General features: G+C 58.1%; 1 protein-coding gene across 1 annotated transcript; it reads right to left on the bottom strand.

The window, feature by feature from the left end:
* Nucleotides 1–7,806: 7,806 nt before the first annotated feature.
* On the bottom strand, nucleotides 7,807–17,856 carry TINAGL1 (tubulointerstitial nephritis antigen like 1). The gene is made up of 12 exons (XM_070404591.1): nucleotides 17,751–17,856; nucleotides 16,973–17,289; nucleotides 15,309–15,372; nucleotides 11,493–11,585; nucleotides 11,170–11,284; nucleotides 9,984–10,107; nucleotides 9,751–9,901; nucleotides 9,462–9,651; nucleotides 9,320–9,365; nucleotides 8,970–9,093; nucleotides 8,127–8,172; nucleotides 7,807–8,036 (listed from the first exon to the last, which is right to left on the bottom strand). Exons 2-12 carry the CDS (start codon nucleotides 17,280–17,282, stop codon nucleotides 7,896–7,898), a joined length of 1,404 nt encoding a protein of 467 aa, XP_070260692.1. The 5' UTR covers nucleotides 17,283–17,289; nucleotides 17,751–17,856; the 3' UTR covers nucleotides 7,807–7,895.
* Between the last annotated feature and the right edge of the window lie 735 nt (nucleotides 17,857–18,591).

Raw genomic sequence — 18,591 nt, 5'->3', positions numbered from 1 at the left:
GCCATACCGAGGGTATCCCGTTTCAGAACTGTACTTTCAGGATTTCCATATTTTTGTTTTATGTGTGTCTCTCACGAACAGCATGCAGCTGGATTGTGTGTTTTCGTGCATGCTGGTATCTGTGAGCTGGTGAAAGCAGCCCATTTACTTCTTTGGTGATTGCTAGCATTTAAAATGTTATTCCTAAATCTTATTTTGTGTGTTTTTGTTTTGTTTTAATTTTTAAAACCTGACCATGACCTCCTGGTTCATAGGTTGATGCTCAACCACTGAGCAACACTGGCTGAGTTGGTGATTTTTTTTAAAAAAGTTTGGTTGCATCTCTAGTCCTATCTTTATTTTTTGTTCCCAATATTGTGCATTATGTGCTAGTGATTTCTTTATTTTATTAAGGCTTTAAAAAGAATTCGTTCAACTTTTCGTTGCTTTCTGTGTCATTACTTTCTGCGTTGTCTTTATTACTTGCTTTCTTCTACTCTCTGAGTTTTTTGATGGTCTCTTCCTCAAGTCTTGAGTTGGAGGCTGGGTTCATTTGTTGCCAATCCTTCCTGTTTCTAATAAATGCTTTTAAGGCTACAATTTTTCCTCTCAGTTCCACTTTAGCCTATTATTATTCAGTTTTATATATCTTACCGTTTTCATGATAATGTTTTAGAAATGAGTTTTTTAAGTTCACAAACATATTGAATTTCCTTGGCCAACTTTTTATTGTTGGTCTCTAATTTTACTATGTTGGGATTAGAGAATGTGACTGAACGATACTGATTCTGTGAAAAATGTAGGCTTCCTTAATGGCCACGCGTGGTAATTTTTGAAATGTTCTACTTTTCACATTGAACTTGAAAACAATGGGTAACTTGATTGATTGATTTGCTACCTGGTCTTAAGGACTTTTAATGAAAACTTCTCACTTTGTTTATAGATTTGTGACTTTCTCCTTACAACTCTGCCACATTTGCTTTATATGTTTCACCAAAATAAACAAATATAAGTTCATGCTTATCCCAGCTTCTTGGCCGATGTTTCCTTTTGAGTGTATTGGTAAGGGTTACATTGCTGTTACACAAGACCCGCAAAAACAGATTAAAACGTCTACAGCCATAGTCCATGTGGGGTTCAGTCAACAGGGAGCCGGGCAGGAGATGAGAGTGAGGGAGGAGAGTGAGGTTGGAGCATTTAATCCCTGTTCCTTCACCGTGAGGCCTCTGCTGCTCTCCAGGCCTCTCCCCCAGCTCAGTCCCCTCTCCCCCTCCGCCTGCAGCCAGGAGAGTGAAAGCCAGGCTGCTGCTGGCCCAGAGCACTGCGCGCTCTCTGGTGACTCCCTACACCCAGCTTTGTCATTCATCCTTTTGAAAGTAAACTCTGCCCCAATTCTCATTAGAGCCTGCCATCTGTTTCCTGTTGGGATCCTGAGCGATGCAGGCTGGCATCGTGTGTTTAAAAGTCATGGATGCTGAATGCCTTTAGGCAAATGTGCACTCGCCCATGCATGCTGGGCACAGGCCACCACTTCCTGTTCACACTCTGCTGGCTCACTCCTCTGTCGGCCTTATCTCAGCGACAACGGAAGCAGATGGCAGAGACCTGTGCTCGGGGCGCCAGGCCAAGGCAGCCAATTCCTCTAGAGCACCAGCCAGCTGCCGGACACCCCCTGGCCCGTCTCAGCACAGGCTCAGCGTGGCCACCGGTCCGAAGGCCAGAGCTGACTCTCTCTGGACAAACTCGGCAGCCTGGGGTCCTGGGGACTCACCTTTGTCCGAGGATGCTTACCACTTCAGATGGGTCAACACTTTCACCTGGTGCCCCTCGCCTTCTGCAGGACCCAGAGTGAGCCTGGCCCTTTAAGGTGGCGCTGCACATCTCTGCTCTGATTCATTAGGTACCGATTCTTTTCCTGTGCCTGGCTCGTTTCCCTGATTTCCTCGTTCTTGGGGAAATCCTCAGTCAGACTCTAGGGCTTGCAGAGGTAACAGATCACTCCTCATTTTGCAGGCCGGGACGCTGAGTTCAGAGTGGGAAGGGGGCTTCGGGGAGTCCACTGGGGCTGGAATTTGGGCCTGGCTCTGTCTGGCTCTGGGATGAAGGCTTTCCAAGGGAGGTGTGTGTATGGGGCGGGTGGGAGGGAGCTGGGGGTGGGGGCGGGGGAAGCCATGGAGCCTGAATGGAGGCATGAGCGAAGGACAGTGTGAAGGACAGTGTCACAGGTGCGGGAAACGTTAATGCCAAACTGTGGCCCTCTCCTGGCCAGGCTGGGGCACAGCATCGGGGTGGGGAGTGCGAGGTGGGGGCCATGGCCACGAGCCGGCCTCTGGATTCCACAGACTGAGAGCTCCAACCAGTTCTGCCCCTTCCTGCTTTGTCCCCTGGGCCAGTGTCCGGGCCTCACGGAGCCGTTCTGAGGACTCGCCAGGAATGTATGTAAGACACACAGTCTACAGCAGCTGCTGGGCTCTGGGACTGCACAGGCCCCTTCTCTCCACGGCTTCTACGGGCCAAGGCAGGTGAGGGCGTCAGCCACCAGGGGGCCCTGCTGCCACGGTGGACAGCACCGCGAGGCCCTGCCCGCGTGCACCCATTCATTCTCTCATTCCTCCCGGCTCCCAGCGAACAGCTCCTGTGTCTGCCGGCTTCGCTTTTCGTGGGAAGACTGCCTTGGGTGTCAGTGTCAGAGCCACAGAGTTCTCCCTGCCTGGATGGAATTCCAGAGAAGTTACCTCCTAGAGCTCCAAAGTGAATCCTCAGGGAGACGCTGAGGAAGAATCCCCCACTCTTTGGCCTGTAAAGGGTATCTCTCTGGTTTAATCCACAAATTCAGTGGAAGGCAATGTGGTCTGTGTTAGCCCCCGCCCCCCCCCCCCCCCCCAGAGTCACAGCATTCCTGAGCCTTGATCTGCTGTGGGCCTATTTCTGTCATCTGTTCAATATTCCTTCTTCCCCCTGGAATAGCGGCCCTCTCCTTCTTTGGGGACCCCCCTGCCCCCAAACACCAATTCAGCAAGGGCTGTCATGGCTTCCATGACAAGGGCGCACACCTAATTAGGGACAGGCCAATCAGGAACCCCCGCCCCCCTCCCCCCCCCCCCCCCCCCCCCCCGTTCTGTCCAGTTTTGTTTTGAATCAGAACTGAGAACATGGCTGTGTGCTGAGACGCTCAGGAGGCCACACGTCCTTCCTCAGGGCAGAGTTAGTCTGTAGAGCAGTGGTTCTCAACCTGTGGGTCGCGACCCCTTTGGCGGTCGAACGACCCTTTCATAGGGGTCGCCTAAGACCATCCTGCATATCAGATATTTACATTACGACTCATAACAGTAGCAACATTACAGTTATGAAGCAGCAACGAAAATAATTTTATGGTTGGGTCACAACATGAGGAACTGTATTTAAAGGGCCAGAAGGCTGAGAACCACTGCTGTAGAGAGAAAGGCAGGAGAAAGTTGGCGGTCCTGGGATAATTTGTGACTCTGATTCCAGCTGTGTCCGGGTCCAGGAGCCCTGCTCACCATCTGGATTCTGACAGTCTCCTTGCTGGTTGGCACTGGTGTCTAACGATATACTTTCTCACAGGGATGTGTATAGGATCAAATGAGCTAAAGTGCATGAAGAACCCAGCCCAGGGCCTGGCCCACTGCAGGCTCAGTAGGCATGAATTCCTTTCCCTTAATGGGCACCAGGCAAGGATGGGGCCTGGCAAGACACCAGGAAGATGTGAGGCATCAGCACTCTTGAAGTGATGTGACTTAGCAGCTCCTGGGAAACTAGAGTCAGGTGCCCTGGGACCCTGCAGAGCCCCACAGGAGACCAGAGTGAATGCCCAAGCAGAACATTTGGTGGGTAGAAAGGATGAGGCTAAGAAAAAAATTCCTGCCCCATTCCTTTGGGGGTGGGGGTGGGAAAGTTGTCAACAGATACTCCCTCAGTGCCCGGGATACACGCTGAAGTTTCTGGAGGTCCAGAGGATTGTTGCCAGAAAAGGCTTTCCAGAAAAGGGACATTTGAGCTGGGTTTTGTAGGATAAATAAGAGTTTTCCAAGCACAGAAAGGACTTGGAAAAGACACTGAGCTATCACTACCAACCAACCACTGTTTGTACAGAGCTGATTTGTATGAGGATGGAGAGGGTCTGGGTTTGAATCCGCCTCAAATAAATTTTAGGCTCGTCTATGCTTCCATTCCTTGTCTGCAAAATAAGGAAATGGGTTGTTTCTAGTGTTGAAGGAGGTATTATATGTAAAGCAGCCAGAGCAATGTGGTGGCATTGTGGCTAAACACTCAACAAATGTTTAGCCTTTATGTTATCAAACCCGTCCCATCCCCTGAGAATGATGAGAGCTGCTACCAGTCACCGAGCCCCTGCGTTCCAAGCACGGAGCTAAATGCTCAGCGTGCTGTGTCTCGTGCAATCCTCCCAACAACTCCGGGAGGTGCGTACAGTCACGCGCCGCCTCCCGAGGTCCCGGTCACCAACGGCCGCATACGTGACGGTGGTCCCATCAATTACAGTGGAGCCGAACAGCTCCTACCACCGAGGGATGGCACAGCTGTCCCGGCGTCATCGCTGCCGTAACGGGTTTGTGGTGATGCTGCTGTAAATAAACCGACCGCACTGTCACTCCTGTGAAAGTGTGCATATAGAATCGCATACGGTACGTAATACTTGATGAGGATAATAAAGGACGATGCTGCTGCTTCATGTGTTTGCTACACTGTGCTTTTTAGCCTTACTTTAAAGTGTACTCTTTCAACGCGTAGCAGTGTTTGCTGGCAAACAGTCGCTGTGTTAAAGGAGCCTCGTCTCATTTACCGGGTCTCTCGATTGCACCATTTTCTTTTGGGCTTGATCCAATCTCGTGTTGTTTTGCGCAGCAACGCGCTGTACAGGTCTGTGGCCTAGAGCAATAGGCTGCCCCATATCGCCCAGGCGTGCACCAGGCTAGACCACGCCGGCTTCTGTAAGGGGGCTCTGTGATCGCACAATCACGAAATCACCTAGTGAATTTCTCAGGACGTAGCCCCCTTCCTCTATTTTTATTTATTTTCTTATTTTTTGTTGTTGTTCATCCTCACCCAAGGATATTTTTCCCATTGATTTTTTTTTTTTTTTTTTTTTTTTTTTTTTTTTTAGAGAGAGAGAGCGGAAGGGGGAGGACATGAATGTGAGACACATCGGTTGGTTGCCTCCCACACAGGCCCCTGACTGGGGTTTTGACTGGGAATTGAACCCTCGACCCTCCGGTGTACGGGCCTATGCTTTACCACTGAGCCACACCAGTCAGGGCGTGGCCCCCTTCTTCAGTGTCCAGAACTGTACTGGTATCCCCACTAAGGCTCTGAGAGGCAGCATTACCTCGCCAGTGTGGAGCGAACAGAGCAGGGTTCAAACCCAGGCGTGTCTAATGGCCCATCCCCTAGGCCAGTGACGGCGAACCTATGACACGCGTGTCAGAGGTGACACGCGAACTCATTTTTTTGGTTGATTTTTCTTTGTTAAATGGCATTTAAATATATAAAATAAATATCAGAAATATAAGTCTTTGTTTTACTATGGTTGCAAATATCAAAAAATTTCTATATGTGACACGGCACCAGAGTTAAGTTAGGGTTTTTCAAAATGCTGACACGCCGAGCTCAAAAGGTTCACCATCACTGCCCTAGGCCCCGAAGGAGGAAGGGAGGAACTAGCTCAGGACACAGCCCAGCAGGGACGAGGGTCCTGGGGTTTCTTATGGATCGGCTCAAGGCCAGTTATTTGGCTGGGCGGGGTGCGGTTTGATGTTTGCCAGGTTCTTTCTAACAACACGTCCGTCTGTTGTTAACATCAGAGAACCAAGGGTGACAGGCAAGGTCACTCGGGCAGGCTAAGCCCTCCACAGTCCCACTCGAACCCTCTCCCACTCCAGGGCTGGGCGGGCTGGGGCTCCCTCGCCAGGGGAAGGACTAAGGAAGGGCGGGGCTGACTCCCCCAGGGTCCGCAGGGCCGGCCCCCAGCCTCCAACCTGGCTGCACTCTTACTACCCTCTCCTCCCCAAGGGTCTGCAGCTTCCGCCAAAGGTCCTTGTAGAAAAATTCCAGCCACGCCGCTGGCCAAGCCGCCCCTGGACAGGGTTTTCCCCCGCTCCGGTGGGAGCAGCAGTGCGTCCTGGCGGCTGCAGCCCAAGGCGATGGTGAGCGGCAGCCCCCGCATTCCCTGGTGGGTGTCCCCGCCCCTCCCGGTCCCCAGGGCCACTGACTGGCCTTGACTCCTTGAGGATGGGCTGGCCGCCAGGCAGCCAAGTTCGGGACGTCCTAGCAAACAGGAAATGAGACAAAGGCGGCCCCTTATCGGGCCACACATTCCTTTCAGGTGATGCCCAAAAGGCCAGGGGACTCCGGTCCCTCCCGAGGGTCTGCCCACCACAGGCAGGGACCTCTCCTCCCCTCAGTGACTGGCCTCGGAGGTGGGGAGGAAGATCCCTGTTATGTGAGCCTCCACCCAGCCACAGCCTCCCTGGGCTCCCCACTGACATCTGTGCTTAGAGGGATGGGGTGGGGTCCAGGTCTCGAGGCAAGTGGAGGAGAATGAGTCATGTCCACTCAACCGTTTCACTAACTAGAATGCCACTGTATGCCAGGGTCTCCGTGTGGGTACCAGGACCCACTCATGAACCACTGCCCTCAGAGGACTAGAGCCCAACCGAGGAGGTAAGGAGACGCCCAGAGGAGTGAAATCCAGGGTGAAAGGGCAGGGTGCAGGTGAGTCCAGGGAGGGGTGTGTAAGCCACGCTGGTGGGGTTGGGGCAGTTTGGGGACACATCTGTTGTTCTCCACAGGTGTTGTCCGGATGAAGGAAACCTGGGGCTGGCTTTGAAATGGGAGTGGGACAGGGACAAGGGGTGGTAGAATGGAAGGTCTCTGGACCAGGGGGAATAGCATGTGCAAATGCCCAGTGGTCTGCATTGTACTGGACATCTGAGGAGCGGCGAGGACTCCGGAGTTGCCTAGGCACAGGGTGAAGATGCTGGTGAGGATGCTGGCCAGGCAGGTCCTCATGGCCTTGAAAGCCAGGCTGAGCCTGGGAGCCTGGGAAGGTGGGGTGGAGAGAGGGCTTGGAGAGGCAGGCTCAGCTCAGCCCAGGGAAGGAGAGGGGGCTCCTCCTGGGGGGCTTGGAGAGGCTGATCTGCCGAGACAGAGGCTCAGCTTCTGTGGGGTTGTGCCCCCCTTGCCTGCTGGGCACTGGCACCAGTTCTACTGATTGGTGGGTTCTCTGCCCTGCTCCGGCGGTGCCGAGTCAGCGTCTGAAAGGTGGTTCCCACGAGCTCATGTCTCTCTGAGGGTCAAAGGTCATGCCTTCCATGGTCTACCTCCGAGAGGTTCAGTGCCCAGGGCCGCTGACAGCGAGGGCTGAGTGGAGACTGAGATGTCCAGTCCACACACCACTGCCAACCAGCGCGACCTCAGGCCGTCCTTTCTGCTTCCTAACCAACTCTTCCATAGGCCACCCAACTCTGGCCTGAAGCTCCAAGTTGTTAAAGTTACCAATAGTTTGTCTTTATTTTAAAACAGTGAAAAAAATAAATATCTTTGGAGAATAAGAGTACAGGGGTGGGATGGGCTGGTGGGGCTGGACACTTGGTAGTGTCCCGGCTTCAGTGGTCTTGCGTGGGGGTGCAGGGCCTGGGGTCTGCAGGCTGGTTCTCCCGGCCAGGCTCTGTCCCATACCTGCTGGGCGGTCTGGGGGCTCCACCAGCCTCGTCTGCCCTCGGCTCCCAGAGGGGCGCTGTGTCAGCAGAACCCGCGAGGATTAGGCCCCTGGCGTCGGCCTGTGTCCGGAACACAATCTACCAGGCAGGAGGGTGGGGCAGGGGCACCACCCCAGAGGGGGCTCTTCTGCCGGCTGGCCTGGCATGGTGGCCACGGCCTCAGTGGTGACCCATGTCCTCCATGCCCACACGGCCCCAGACCCCCAGCACGAAGCTCTCGATGTCACACTCGTTGGCTCCACGCACGATGCGGAAGTGGCCCTTCTCGCCCCAGGCTGGGCCCCACGAGTTGGCTGCGGTCTGGGAACGAGGAGGCGCATGAGCAGGGCATGGAGAAGCGGAGGCGGGGGAGGGGTCAGCGGCTGCAGGGCCCGCAGCGCAGGGACTCACCCAGTATTTGAGCGTCCTTCCATCAGGTAGTGCCTCCTCTCCCCACCTGCGGGCCAGACCGGGCAGGAGCAAGGGCGCTGATTCCACCTGCGTTCAGGGGCTGCACCCCCAGGCATTCCCTATCCAGGCCCTGCTGCCTTTGGTCACGTGGGTACACCCTTAGGACTTGGGCAGGTCTCTGTCCTGTCTGCACCTCCCTCGGTCTCCCTCTAAGTCTGTGTGCCTGTGCCCAGTGTGGGGGAAGGCATAAGAGGGATAACTGAGGGGCGTGCAGAACAGGGGGGATGTGGGCCTCCGTCCTCCAGGGACCCCCATTCTGTGGGCCATTTCTCTGGAACCTCACCCTTCCACCTGCCCTCCCTCCTCACTTGGGGAGCCTAGGAGGAGTGGGTACCAGGGACCAGAAGGAAGAGACTCGGGGAATGTGGGTGCCCTAGAGGCCCCAAACTCCACGGCCAAGAGCTGTCATTGGTTGGACAACCAACCTCAGTCACTCTGACGCCTCCTGTTATCTCAGGTGGAGACACTGCAGGCTGGGGAGTGAGTCCCTGTCGGGCAGAGCTGAGCAGGTGCTGAGATGGGGAGAGACTAGCCACTCCTGAATCCTTGTCTATTGCACTGGACTTATTCTATCTCCCCCCATAAGGAAGGAGCAGTCCCTTGAAACCTTGAAAGGCACCAACTCTTGGTGTGACTAGGCTAAGTCCCTCCTCGTTTGGAGTCTCGGTTTCCTCCTCTTTGAAACGGGGCTTTGCAGAGAGATGGTCTGGATTCCGGGCAGGCTCAGAGCCCCCAGTGTAAGCTCGGTGGCCCCCAACCCCTCTGTCCCCCAGAGCCCCTCACCCTGTAATCTTGACCGAATGGGTTCCGTGCCGGCGGTATCGCTCCGGCCTCCCGAGGCTCACCGGGGTGTGGCTGTAGATGCCGCCCTGATACAGGAAGAAGTCCTCGTGCACCTCCATGAGGGCTGTGGGCAGAGGGCAAGGCGGGGCCAGCTCAGCCGTCAGCACAGGCACCGAAGCCCGAGTGGAGATGCGCGCCCTGGCCCGCAGCCTCTCCTACCAGGTGCTGCCCATGGGGAGGGGACATGGTCCCCCCACGTCCGGCCCCAGTGGACCTGCTGCTCAGTGCTGTACAGAACACGTGTGCTGCTGGGCCCTGTGGGATCAGGGGGCAGGACGAAGGACACTCACCTTGGACGGGACCGTTCTCCATCAGCTCCTTCATGATCTCCGTCTCCTGCAGCGTGGGAGGCGGGGAGGAGAGTGTCCATTAGGGGCGAGGCCCCGGCCTTCCTGCTCTCTTCCCCTGCCCCTCACCCAAGCGCGGACTTACACTGGAGCCGAGGCGGTAGGCAGGCGTGACCTGGTAGATGTCATTGGCATGGGCGTGGTGATTGGGGCAGCGGGCAGTGGCCTGGCGCTTGCCCCGACCCGTGGCCCGGGTGTGCATCATGCAGCGGGGCGCGGGGCCTGCCTCCGTCTTCTCCCGGCCCGAGAACGGGTAGCAGTGGTCAGACACAACCCTGGAGGGGCAGCAGGAGGGAGCAGGGGCGGAGTGAGCTGGCCTTCTCCAAGGCCCCTGCCACATGCCCTCTCCTCTGTCCACACCCCCTGCTGCTCACCCTCGCCGTCGCAGGAACCACCAGGCGCCATCCAGATGCCCACCGCGGCAGCCCTGCTGGTTGTGCTTGTCACAGGACAGCAGGTTCTGGGGCGACAGGACGGGTGTCATGTGCCCCAGAGAATGGATTGAGACGCGATCGGATGCCACGGCTGGTGAAGGAGCAGAAGGGCCGTCAGAGGGCTCAGGCCTCAGCTCCCTTCCCCACCGAGCCAGCCCTGCCCTCGCCTGTACCTGCTGTGGAGAAGGCCCAGGAGCCGGCACAGTTGCCCTGGTCAAGAGGCTCATGGATTAGGTTGGGCCACTTCTCAGAGGCCTCAAAGGCTGTGGGCAGCACCTCCCCCGGAACCAGCATTGTCTGCAAGACAAAGTCACTCGGCCTGCCTCCTGCTTCTGCCCGCCTGCCCCTCGGAGGCTTGCTGGCATTGGGGGGCCACCAGGAGTCCAGGGCCTTCTGCAGTTTGACCTTGAGCCTCCTGCTGAGGAAGGATTCCCGCGACCTCCACGCTGACTCAGTGCCACCCAAGCACCCCCGAGTGCCGCCCTAGTGTCAGGGGGAGGCCGCCGGTCCTGTGGCCGGGAACAGGGCAGTGGCCCGGCCAGAGCCATCCTGCCTTTCTCCTCAGCCCCGGCCTCGCTCCTCCTCTGCACCTTTCAATCTGTCACATCCTCCTTCCCACCAGGACCTTGGGCTTCAGGCCACTCAGGGCAGGGGCGGGAAGGAGCAGTCAGGTCCCGTGACCAAGCAGGCTGCCAAGGCAAACAGCAGGAGGCAAATAGCAGAGGCCCGGGGTGGGGCAGGGGCTGCTCACCCCAGCCTTGAGCTGAGGTCCCTCTGCAGACAGGGCCGCCCAGGCCAGCCCCTGCCTCCTCCCTGCCCACCACTGCGAGGTGGAGCCTCCAGCCCGTGCCCAGCCCTGTCCTGCTAACGTGCCCCTTCCTCATGCTGGCGGTCCTGGTCTGGTTCCCGTTTCTGCCTGGAGAGGGTCCCACTAGTGGGAAGGGGGAAGCCCCCTCCTCCCTTGGGGTTCCGCTGGGTTGTTTCCGAGAATCGCTGCTCTCTGGCCCGAGCTGGAGGAGTGGCTGTTTTCCCTTCCCAAAATACCAAGGTGACCTCCTGGCCACTTGGGCCCTGACCCTGCCGTACTGGGACCAAGAGCATTTTTCCCAGGCTGGGGAGGCCAAAAAGGGGCTCAGCTGGAAGCACAACACCCAGCCTCTACACATCAGTTCTTCTAGTGCAGCCCATCTTGTCATAGGCCAGAACTGAAGGCCCAGAGAAGGAGAGTGACTTGACCAGCGTCACACAGCCTGTTAGAGAGGGATAGGCCCCGGCCTCGGACGAATAGGACACAGGGTGCCAGGATCCCTGGCATCTTAGGCCATGAGGCGGCAGGACTGTGGACAAGGATGGACTTACGTGAATCTCATTCATGCTGGTGACGGAGGGAGATGGGCGGATGGTGCCCAGGCGATAGCGAATGCCCTCATCCAGGGTCATGCCCCAGAAGGCACTGTGGTTCCCAGCCCGCCACCTGAAAGAGAAGGGGTGGAAGTGACAGACTAAGACTGGGGGTCCTGGGGTACATGCCTGTTCGTGGGAGAGATAAATATGGGCTCATAAGCATATGCTGCCACATAACTAAGATCTGAGTGTGGGCGTGCCTGGGGGACATGCATCTCGGGCAGAATGTGCGTGTGCACATGCATGGGTGCCCACCGGGGCACTGCAGGGCCTCTTACCCGTAGTTGCCCTGGTTGATGGCGTTGATCATGTCTTGGTCCACCAGGCACGGCTCCTGATCACACTCCCACTGCCCTTTCTCCTGGCAGGTGCTGGGAGAACAAGGGGGGAAGGAAGGAGTGAGGGGGGTGCTGGGCGGCCGCTGAAGGGAAGAGGCCCCGGAGGTCTACATGGGCCTGGGATTCTGTACCAGCGTCTACGACAAGACCCTTAGAGGATCCCATCCAGCCTGGTGGTTTAAAATGTCAGCTTCAAGTTCACGATTCTCAAGTTTATATCCCCGGGTCTCTCCCTAAACTCCCTCAGCCCCGTGTTTACCAACGGGTCAAACGTAAAACATCCCAAGCTGAACTTCTGGGCTCCCCTTCTCCCATGCCTGTCCCCAGATGCGGCCACTCCATCCTTCCCAGGGCTCAGGCCAAAAGCGTGACTGTCTCTTATCTACTGATCTAACTCCTTGGCAAATCCTGTTGGCTCTACCTTAAAAACGCACCCGGAATCCAAACCGCGTCTCACTCTTCCCTGTGGTTCAATCACCTTTCACCTGGATTATGCTGCCGTCTCCTTGCTCTTCTCCCCACTTCTGCCCTGCACCCCCTTCAGTGTATTTTTAACACAGCTGCCGGTGTTCCTGTTAAACCCAGGTCAGATCGTGCCATTCCTCTGCCCCAAACCCTCTACTGCAGGGGTCCTCAAACTACGGCCCGCGGGCCACATGCAAATACAAATATTGTATTTGTTCCCGTTTTGTTTTTTTTACTTCAAAATAAGATAGGTGCAGTGTGCATAGGAATTTGTTCATAGTTTTTTTTTAAACTATAGTCCGGCCCTCCAACGGTCTGAGGGACAGTGAATTGGCCCCCTGTTTAAAAAGTTTGAGGACCCCTGCTCTACTGGCTTCACATCACAGAATAAGAGCCACAGCCCTGACGGTGCCAGCAGGCCCCGCACAATCTGTCTTTTTGTCCACTCTCTGACCCCTTCCCCCGCCAGACTGGCCCTCTGACTCCTCACCAGCCGTGCTCCTGCCCCAGGGCCTTTCCACTGTTGTTCTTCCTCCAACGTCCCATGGCTCGCTCGCTTCTTCCAAGTTTTCATTCATATGTCACCTGCTCAGGGAGGCCTGCCCTGGCCACCCTAGCTTACAATTCCCCAGCCTCCCCTCCTGCTATCTCTCTTCCCTGCTTTATTTTTACCCTTCGCATGCCATCCCTATCTGGCATCCTACACAGTTAGTTATTTATATTGCTTCTACCTGTTTCCTCACACACTCTAAGGGCCTCAAGGGCAGGTATTATTGGGTACTGACGAGTGCCTACAAAACAAAACCTAGCACACAGTAGGCACCCAGTAAATTTTTACTGAATGAATGAATGAGGCACTATAGCGAAGTGACTAAGCATAGATTCTGAAATTCAAATCCTGGGCTCCAGTCCTAGCTGATGAGGCGCGTGACCTCAGGTAAGTTAAACTATTGCCTGTAAATTGAGGACAACAATGGCCCCACCGTTCAGGGATGCAGTGGCAGCGTGCAGAGCGTGCAGTGTAAGGCTGGGCCCGTCTTAGGTCCTCCAGGATTGTCACCCACCATTCTTGTTCTCATTACAGGGACCCAGCCCCGCCCCTCTGGAGTTTCAGACTCAGATCCAGCTGGCCCCTCTGGGTGTGTAAAGTCATCTCCAACTTCAAATGGTCAAGCGGCCTTCCCACACCCGCTCCTGCCCTAACATTCTCAACTCCAGTCACGCACCTTATCCACAGGTGTTTAAGCCAGAGCTCAGCCCCACCCCAGGCCTCCTCCATCAGCAGGTCCAGGAAGTCACATCACAAAAGGCTCAGAGTCTGCCTGCCTGCCCCCGCTCCGCTGCCACGTCTCACCTAACCAGGCTCCCTGCCTTTTCGTGATCCCTACACACACCCTTTCTGAAGCCAGAGAGATCTCTGAGGAAGATCAGCTGGCCAGTAAATCAGATTATGTGCTCTAAGTGGCTTCCCACAACACGTAGAACAAAATACAAAATCCTCGCCACCGCTTAGGAGACTTGCAGGAAGCAGCCTGCACCTCCCGGGGCCTCTCTCCCCGTTTCACAGCTCCGGCTGCAGTGAGCTGGGTCCCACCCCGGCCTTCCCACACGCTGTTCCTCCCATGTTCCCTCCTGGGCCTCTCGTCTCCCTGATATCAGCACAAATGTCCTTTCCTGGGTGGCCCTCCCTCAACCCACCACACTAAACTGGGGTCCCCCTTGTTCTCTTTCTTCCCCTCATGCCTATGCGAGGTTGCAATGATGGGTGTGTTTGTGGGTCTAGTTCTTCACCACTAGCCTAGAAGCTCCAAGGACAAAACCTGTGGTGCATTCTGGCTGCACTTAGTAGGTCTTTAAAAAATAGGTGTCGACCAATAGTTGAATTCTATGAATTCTTCGGTACTTTTACAAGCTCTTAACTCTGCTATTACAAGATGCTAAATCGCCTCCTTCCAAGCCCGCCCAAGGCTCCCCGCCTCCAATGTTGCCTTTTAAGGAGCCTCAAGGGGAACCAAGAAAGACCCAGTATGGCTGGGCTCTCCAGTCCCAGGAGGGGGCGGGCACTTTCAGGGAGGCCAGAGGGGACTTCGGGAAGGGAGGCTTTCCTCCTCCTTCCCGCCCCCCTGGGACTCTCTCTCTCAGCATTCCTCATCCCTCGAGGGCTCACACAGCCCCACACCCTCCCTCAGGTGTCCCAAGCACAGGGAGCCCAGCTGCTCAGAACTGGCCTGGGTGGGCAGAGGGCTGGTCAGTCCTTGCTTGCACCTCCCCTTTGCCCCTAGGGCTGTCCAAGCAGGTCTAGACTGGACTGGTGACAACAGATCCCAGCATTCCAGAGAGGGTCTGGGGTGGCCAGGCCCTAGGGACAGGCTTGGAGAAAGTGTTAACCCCTCAGTGCCCAGAGGTATCCTATGAGGACTGGCAGAATCATGCAGGTGCACTCCATCTTCTGAACACATACAAGCAGCTCTCTCTCTCTCTCTCTCTCTCTCTCTCTCTCTCTCTCTCTCCCCCCACCCTGCCACTCCCCCAGACACACACTCTCACCCAGCACCCCTCACACCAGTGAGGCAATGGAAACAGCTTATGCGTAATGCATTCCAAAAAGTTTCCTTCTCTCTGGGGCCTCCCAGGCAAAGAGGGCAGGGGGTGGAGAGGGTGCAGGGCCTCCTTCTTTTAAGTCACAGGGTCCCCATTATTTCCGTTAAGGCTTCCTACCCACCCCAGCTCCACTTTCCATCTCAGGCTCCAGGTTCAATCGAGGAGCACCCCTGACCCCCTCCTCCTCCTGCCGGAACAGAATGGCGGTGGTGAGGAGGGAGCAGGGCCACGTTCCGGGGAAGGCCCTGCTACAGGCTGGCTGACCTCCAGCGCAGCCACCCCTGACCCTCGTCCGGTCCAGGGCAGCGGATGCTGCAGTCAGAGGTTTCCTTCCTGGCGCCCCCTTCTCGGACTCCCCCGTGACATGGAGAAAGGCCGGGGGCGGGGTGGGGTGGGTGGGGGTGGCAGTAGCCCAACCCAAGCGAGGAGGGGCTAGGAATGACTCCCAGCTCAGGGCCCCACCTGGAGTCAGGTACCCATGGCTGGTCACCCCTGGGGAATGTTGTCAGAATGTTGTTTATAGAAGCTGACACGGTCAGTGTGAAAACTCCCATGTTTCAGATGAGGAAACTGAGGCTCAGAGAAGGGGAAGGACTTGCCCCCAGCAAGTGAGTGACAGGGATAGGGTTTGAACCAAGTCTGTCAGCCACAAAGCCCAGAAGGGTGCCTCTCCAAGCCCCAAACACTCACCAACGGTTACAGTTGTCCTGGTAGGTTCCTAAGATTGGGTAGATGTGACCCCCATGCATGCATCCTGGTGGGAGGGAAGAGAAGAGCAAAGCAGAACTGAGACCAGAGATGATGAGTGGCAAAGGCCAAGTTCTTAAAGGTCAGGTGCCCAGAAACGTGGACACCCCCCCCCCGCCCCCCCCCCCCCACACACACATCCCAGCCCTCACTGAAACCAAAGTCAAACTATAACTTAAGACCCTCCTGCAGGGTCACCCAGCAACGGCGCCTAGTAAGTGCATCAGGGACTCCAACTTAGATCCTTCTTGCTTCACTTTCTGCCAGCCACAGCATTCCGGGGATGCTTCGCCTGTGAGTTGGGATTTGGGGACCGGGAATTGGGGGGGGGGGGGGTAATCCATGGGGAATCTGAGGTCCAGAGAAGGCAAGTGACTCCACTAAAATAATATAGCACTTGGGGATGGCAACCCACAGATGCAGCCTCACATCCACAGTCCCCTGAAACTGGGAAGGAATTCACGCATTCTATCTGAGCGGGCAAGTGCGCGGGCAAGGAAGGTGGCGAGGGCTGAGCAGGAGCAGATCTAACCCAGCTCCCAGGCGTGACCAGCCACCTGGGGTAGAGAACCCCGGGGAAGGCAGAGGAAGGGCTAAGATGACCCTGACCAGCCCCTGTGCTTTATCAACCTGGGCGTGAGTCAGTGGGTGGGGCCCGCACCTTCCGTGTCCGCTCCGGAATATGGAAAGGATGGAAAGGGGACTGGGAGAAAGGGCAGGAAACTCCCCTTCTCCGGGCCAGCGGAGAATCCCACCGACCGAGGACCCTCTCTCGTTCAGTCTCGCTGGAGAGATTCCAGTTAGACCAGAGCGGGGGCTTCCCAGAGGCACAGAGAGTGAGGTGGGGTCTCTTCCCAGATGCTGCAAAGCCCCCCCCTGGAAATGGCAGTGGGTCAGCCTTGCTCCTGAGCCTGGCTGAGTTTGAGGCTGAAAAAGCGACCCCCCCTGGCTGTCAGTCCCCCCGCCCGGCTGTCAGTGCCCCCCTGGCTGTCAGTGCCCCCCTGGCTGTCAGTCCCCCCCGCCCGGCTGTCAGTGCCCCCCTGGCTGTCAGTGCCCCCCTGGCTGTCAGTATCCACCCCCGGCTGTCAGTGCCCCCCCCTGGCTGTCAGTATCCCCCCCCCCCCGGCTGTCAGTGCCCCCCTGGCTGTCAGTGCCCCCCCCGGCTGTCAGTATCCCCCCCCTGGCTGTCAGTGCCCCCCCCGGCTGTCAGTATCCCCCCCCCCCCGGCTGTCAGTGACCCCCTGGCTGTCAGTGCCCCCCTGGCTGTCAGTGTCCACCCCTGGCTGTCAGTGCCCCCCCCCCGGCTGTCAGTGCCCCCCTGGCTGTTGGCCCCCCCTGGCTGTCAGTGCCCCCCCCGGCTGTCGGCGCCCCCCCCGGCTGTCAGTGCCCCCCCCCCGGCTGTCAGTGCCCCCCCCCCCCGCTGTCAATGTCCCCCTGGCTGTCGATGCCCACCTTGGCTGTCAGTGCCCCCCCCCCGGCTGTCAGTGCCCCCCCCCCCCGCTGTCAATGTCCCCCTGGCTGTCGATGCCCACCTTGGCTGTCAGTGCCCCCCCCTGGCTGTCAGTGCCCCCCTGGCTGTCAGTGCCCCCCTGGCTGTCGATGCCCACCTTGGCTGGGAGGGAAAGGGGGTGGCACGCCGAGGCAGAAGTCCCAGAAGTCCGGGCAGCAGTCGGAGATGGTTCGGTTGCAGAAGAGGTCGCAGTAGCAGGTGGCGCCCAGGTAGGGCAGGGCGCAGTGGTCGTCGCGGCCTCGGCAGCACAGGTCCCGCTCCTGGCAGTACCGGCCGCCGGCGTCCCGGATGCCCCGCAGGTGCAGCGCTGGCGCGAGCTCCCGGCGCCCACGGCCCCGCCGGGCACCCAGGGCCCACTCGGCAGCCAGCAGCAGCAGCAGCAGCAGCCGCTGTGGGCATCTCCACATGGTGCTCCTGGTCCCAGGGAGGGCAGAGGTCAGGGTCCGGGAGGCGGGCAGCAGAGCCCCCCCTGGCCCCCAGGGGTGGTTCCCAGCTCCTGGGACTGAGCCCAAGGGGGTTGGCGGGACCAGAGACCCCGATTCCGGTGTCCCCAGCCGGCACTCGCCGAGGAGCCACGTTTAGGCTCCTTGGCTCCTGGGGAGAAGGGGGCCGGGCAGGAAGGCAGCCCCTCCCTGACTCGCCTGGGGACCTTCGAGGACAGGAGGTGGGGTGTGGCATTCCTGGCCTCCCCTACTCAACACCCCGGTTTGGACCCGAGGGCTCTCCTGTCCCGGTCCCTCTGCCACCGCCTCCGCCTCCATCCCTGACGGGGTCCTCCTCCCTCTGACCCTCCGCGCTCCCGCTCTGCCCGCTCCCTCCTCCTCCCCGTCCCCGTCCCCGTCCGCACCCTCTCCCGCGGAGCTGAGCGTCCCTACCTGATGAGGGTGTGGGCTGGCCCGGGCTGCCCCACGCACCGCCTCCGGACTCTGGCGACCGGACTCCTGTGACCGCTGGACACTCAAAGTCAAGTGAGGAGCGCGGGGCGGGACCGCTTTTTGTACCGCCCCCCCCCCCCCCCCCCCCCGCCGGGCCAGCGCCGCCGGAGGGCGGGCCACGCCTGCACCTGGGGCCGCCCCGCAGCTCAGTGGCGGGGCTGGTGGGGGCGCGGGGAGCCGGGGGCTGTGCTCGCCTGGTCTCGGGGAAGCTGCTCCCTTAGGGGCGGAACTCCAACCGAAAGGGAAAGGACTGTGGTCTGACACGGGTGAGGACTTCCCAGCCCGGGTCTCGGGCTCCCGCGGAGCAGGGGAGACCAGGGGCCCGGAGCTCCGAGTTCCGTACCCCAGTTTGGGAAATAATGGGGAGGGTGCCCGCGGCAAACCGCTCTCAGGCCCCCTTCGGCAGCCTCCGCAGTAAGAGCAGCCACGCACACCCCCGCACAGTGCCCCCTCGCCTGGGTCCGCTCCACGCCATCTCCCTCCTCGGAATGATTGGAATCCGGACAAGGATGGCTGAAGATTCCTGAGGGGTGAGGCGGTGTGCGGTAGGGGCTGCCTCCCTGCCCTGCAACCCCTCCTTGGGTCTGCTGGGTCTGCCCCCTCTGCCAACTCTGAGGGCATCCTGCTTGGCACCTGTTCTCCTCCAGGGCCCAATGGCACGAGTCCTGACAGCTGGTGCCCTCCCCCTGCCCAGAGCCCTCCTTCCTGCCCCGGGGCATAAACCCTTCCTTTGCCCAGGCTGGCCTGGGCCCCAGACAATGGGGCTTCTGTCCCGCCAGGC

Source organism: Myotis yumanensis, unplaced genomic scaffold, assembly GCF_028538775.1.
Source record: "Myotis yumanensis isolate MYYU_CA2020_CCGP unplaced genomic scaffold, mMyoYum1.0.hap1 SCAF_2, whole genome shotgun sequence".
NCBI lineage: Eukaryota > Metazoa > Chordata > Mammalia > Chiroptera > Vespertilionidae > Myotis > Myotis yumanensis.
This window is presented reverse-complemented; position numbering and strand designations above follow the sequence as displayed.